Here is a 3,315-nt window from a genome sequence, read left to right as displayed (position 1 = left end):
AATCCATACCAAAATAAATAACCACAAGATCCGTGCAGAACGTTAAACCAGGGTTCAGAGAGAACACCAAAACCACAACTACCGGCAGCACATTAACACTGTCATCCTTTTCTACAATACTTAATAAAATGGTAAAGAAACAAAAGGAAGAAAAACAAAGATGCAATACAAACAACCAAATCATTATACAAACTATAAACAACATCAATACGATACAGCATAACAAACCTAAAACCACACCAATATGAGAATCTTCTTTCTTGAAAGTGCCTAAACCCATATATACACCTCAAAGTAAGCCCAACAAAAAAAAGAAGCAATGCAAAATTTTGAAGCCCAAGTGTCTGTGTCCATATACACTGTTTAATGCTATTCATTCCTACCATATTACGTTCACACATGCATCAACAAACAGTGGGACACCCAAACTGGAAAAAAATGAAAAAAAAAAAAACATTTATAAAGTATTTTTGGCCCAAGAAGATATGGTAAAATAAACTCCATATACCATTAGCAATTATGAGAATTTCTGTTTTCCAATGCTGCGAATAACGCAGCCAAGCAAGTAAAGAAAAAAAAAAAAAAAAAACGACCAACTGGCTGCGATATATGCGGATATACGTGCACAGTCAAAAAAGGCAGTAATGAGCAAGAATGTTTATTATTAGAGGTATATATATATGTGCGTGTGTATAGATGGGACTCATGGGGATGCCAGAGCCACCAGAGCAAAGAAAAGAAGCAAAAGAGGGATTTGGTATGAAGTGGCAATACTGCTGTCAGCACCCACAATAGCAATGGTGGTCGCCTGGTTTATTACTTGTCCCATCTGAGTGTTGTTTAGTCCCGTCAAAGTGGCAGGAGCAGTAGCAGATGCGTTTACATTCTCTGGTATGCTCGATGTTGTTGTGTTAGTTTTGTTGTTGTCAGTATTCACAGTGGTTTCATTCTTGTTCTCATCAACGGTGGCAGGACTGTTTGGGGAATGAGTAGGATCAACTGTGGTATTTATTCCTTCATCGTTCCCATTTTGAGGTTGAGGCTGTGTTGATGTTTCTCGCACTTGTTCAATGCCTTCAGTTGTATTATTCTTATCCTCCTCCTTTATGGAAGAAGGTTGCTCCGAAACAGCAATGGGTTCAGATGCGACAGGCTTGGGGTTCTCAGTGTTGGGCATATTTTCCACTTCAGGCTTCTTCGCGGGTTCACTGGAATTCTTTTCTGGAGGTATAGAAGACGGTTCCTGTGGAAGTGCAGTACTGTTGTTGTTGTTGCCGTTCGGAGCTTTATTCTCCTCCCCAGCAGGTTGTGGCGCAGTAGACGCTGGAGGAGATAAAACCTCACTTTCACCCTCTGCAGGTGCACCACCTTGGTTTCCGGCCTGTGGAGAAGCAACTGGTTGTTTTCCACTGATTTCACCAGCCGAATGCTCCGCTGGCTTTGAATGATTCTCTTTCATCTCACTATCAGGTGGTAATGAAGGACCTTGTATTGAAATTACTTCTTTTTCCTTCTCCACTTTTTGATGTTCTTCCTCCTTTTGATTCCGTTCCGCTTCCGCTTCTACTTTTATGCGTTGTATTTCCTCTTCCTCTTCCGCTTCCCGTCTATCTTCTTCATCCATTAGGCGTTTCTCACCTTCGTCGTATGTAATGTTGAAATCAATGGTGCTACTCAACTCAGTGCAAACTTCAGCGTACGTGGGGCACACGATGCTTCCGCCTGTGAACTCTGTGCCTTCCGTGACTTCAATTTTCCCATTTTTGCATTCATGCCAATTTGTACTCCCCTTATATTGTACCTTAAATGTGTTGTTGTCTTTCTCACACTTCACTTTCGCACAAATGTCACCAACGGTGAGATTATTTTTGTTTTGTTCTTTCAGTGTCAGATTCTCACCTTTCAGACATCGTGATTCCTTTCCCAGATCGCTTCCAGGCATTAGATCCAACTGATCCCTCTCACAACTTGTCTGAGGAATCGCTTTGATTATGGGATAACCATCCATCAGGTCATTATCGGAGTTATAGAGAACTGTGCCAAAATACTTCTGATACTCAAAAGGTATCTCAACCACATCCGACGTCCCCATTGAGCACATTCCAAGTGAAAGACGATCAGAACTGCATTGCAGAGTAGGCTTGACTTCATCGCAGAACATTTTAGGTTTATTCTGTATTATTTCGTCTTTCTTTTCTTTTCCATCCTTCAGAAAATCACAACCAGCATCCTTTCCCCAACTCATCGATTCCGCCATTTTGAACTCGGCCTTGTAGAATGGCATAGAATCAAAAACAGCAAGCGTCAGTGCAGTGTAGAACATTCCATTGCTGCTGCTACTGTACGTACTCATCAACTCATCCTTCGCAATTCGACGTTCCCAGTGTAACGGTGCCCCATCAGTTGCATCATTCTCTAAAGCCATTCCCTTTATTTCACTATCACCCTCAACAATAGGGCAACCATAGTGTTTATTCACTTCCTTAATCACAGTAGGGTATGTCACCCAACTGACTTTCTTTTTCCCCGCCATTTCATTTCCTTCCTTGACATACTCTTTCATCGTTTCAATTTCAAATCCAAGAGCATGTGCAACCTCATGTGCAGCAAAACGAATAAAATGCCTCGTTGCATCTATTTCCTCTGGAACGAATTTAATCAAAGCAGATGTAGGACGACCTTTTTCATTCTTACTGCAAATCTGCACAGGCACAGATGTATCTGTAACACCCACGTACAGCACAAAATCAACGTTGGGTACACCGTGCTCTTGATGCTGTTTAGGAATTGAGACTTTTGCGCACTTGGACGAAAATTCATGCTTGTCTTTTCTCACTATCAAGTTTTCCTCTTCCCGCTTAACACTGAGACGTTCACTGTGTAGTTTGAGAGCAGCAGGAAGAACTTCTCTTAAAAGTGTTCTTTTCTTTCCAGGTGTTACCGTGTTGTGCCCCTCCTCATCGCAAAAATCATCGTTGATTTCCTTAACACCAATTTCAAATCCATATTCTTCCTTATCTTTTTTGGGATCATACTTATCTCCTTCCTGATCTTCATCCAAATCACCGTTAAGATGTTTACAGTACTTCATCACCCTATCAAATTCTTTGGCAGAAACAGCAAAACGAATGGGTTGAAAATTATCTTTCCCACTAACATGATCAGAACCAACTTCAGCAACAGTGTACGTATCCCAGGGACCCTGTCCTCTCTGCGGTAGCGGCTGCACAACAGCTGCAATGCACCCGTAGGCACAACACAGCAAGAGCAGCGCAGTGCACAACAGACAACGCATGTGGATCTTCTTGAATACTT

At 41.7% G+C, this 3,315-nt stretch overlaps 2 protein-coding genes across 2 annotated transcripts; both read right to left on the bottom strand.

Annotated features, from left to right (window-relative positions):
* Position 1: 1 nt before the first annotated feature.
* On the bottom strand, positions 2-280 carry TM35_000701060 (uncharacterized protein; the record flags this gene model as incomplete). The annotated part of the gene is made up of 1 exon (XM_029031194.1): positions 2-280. A coding segment is annotated over one exon (279 nt), but the record flags the coding sequence as incomplete, so codon positions are not given.
* Positions 281-703: 423 nt separating this feature from the next.
* On the bottom strand, positions 704-3,313 carry TM35_000701050 (surface protease GP63; the record flags this gene model as incomplete). The annotated part of the gene is made up of 1 exon (XM_029031193.1): positions 704-3,313. A coding segment is annotated over one exon (2,610 nt), but the record flags the coding sequence as incomplete, so codon positions are not given.
* Between the last annotated feature and the right edge of the window lie 2 nt (positions 3,314-3,315).

The sequence above is a fragment of the Trypanosoma theileri genome (assembly GCF_002087225.1).
Source record: "Trypanosoma theileri isolate Edinburgh chromosome Unknown TM35_Tth_70_V1, whole genome shotgun sequence".
NCBI lineage: Eukaryota > Euglenozoa > Kinetoplastea > Trypanosomatida > Trypanosomatidae > Trypanosoma > Trypanosoma theileri.
Note: the sequence above shows the minus strand (reverse complement) of the source record. Positions and strands in the feature narration are given on the sequence as shown.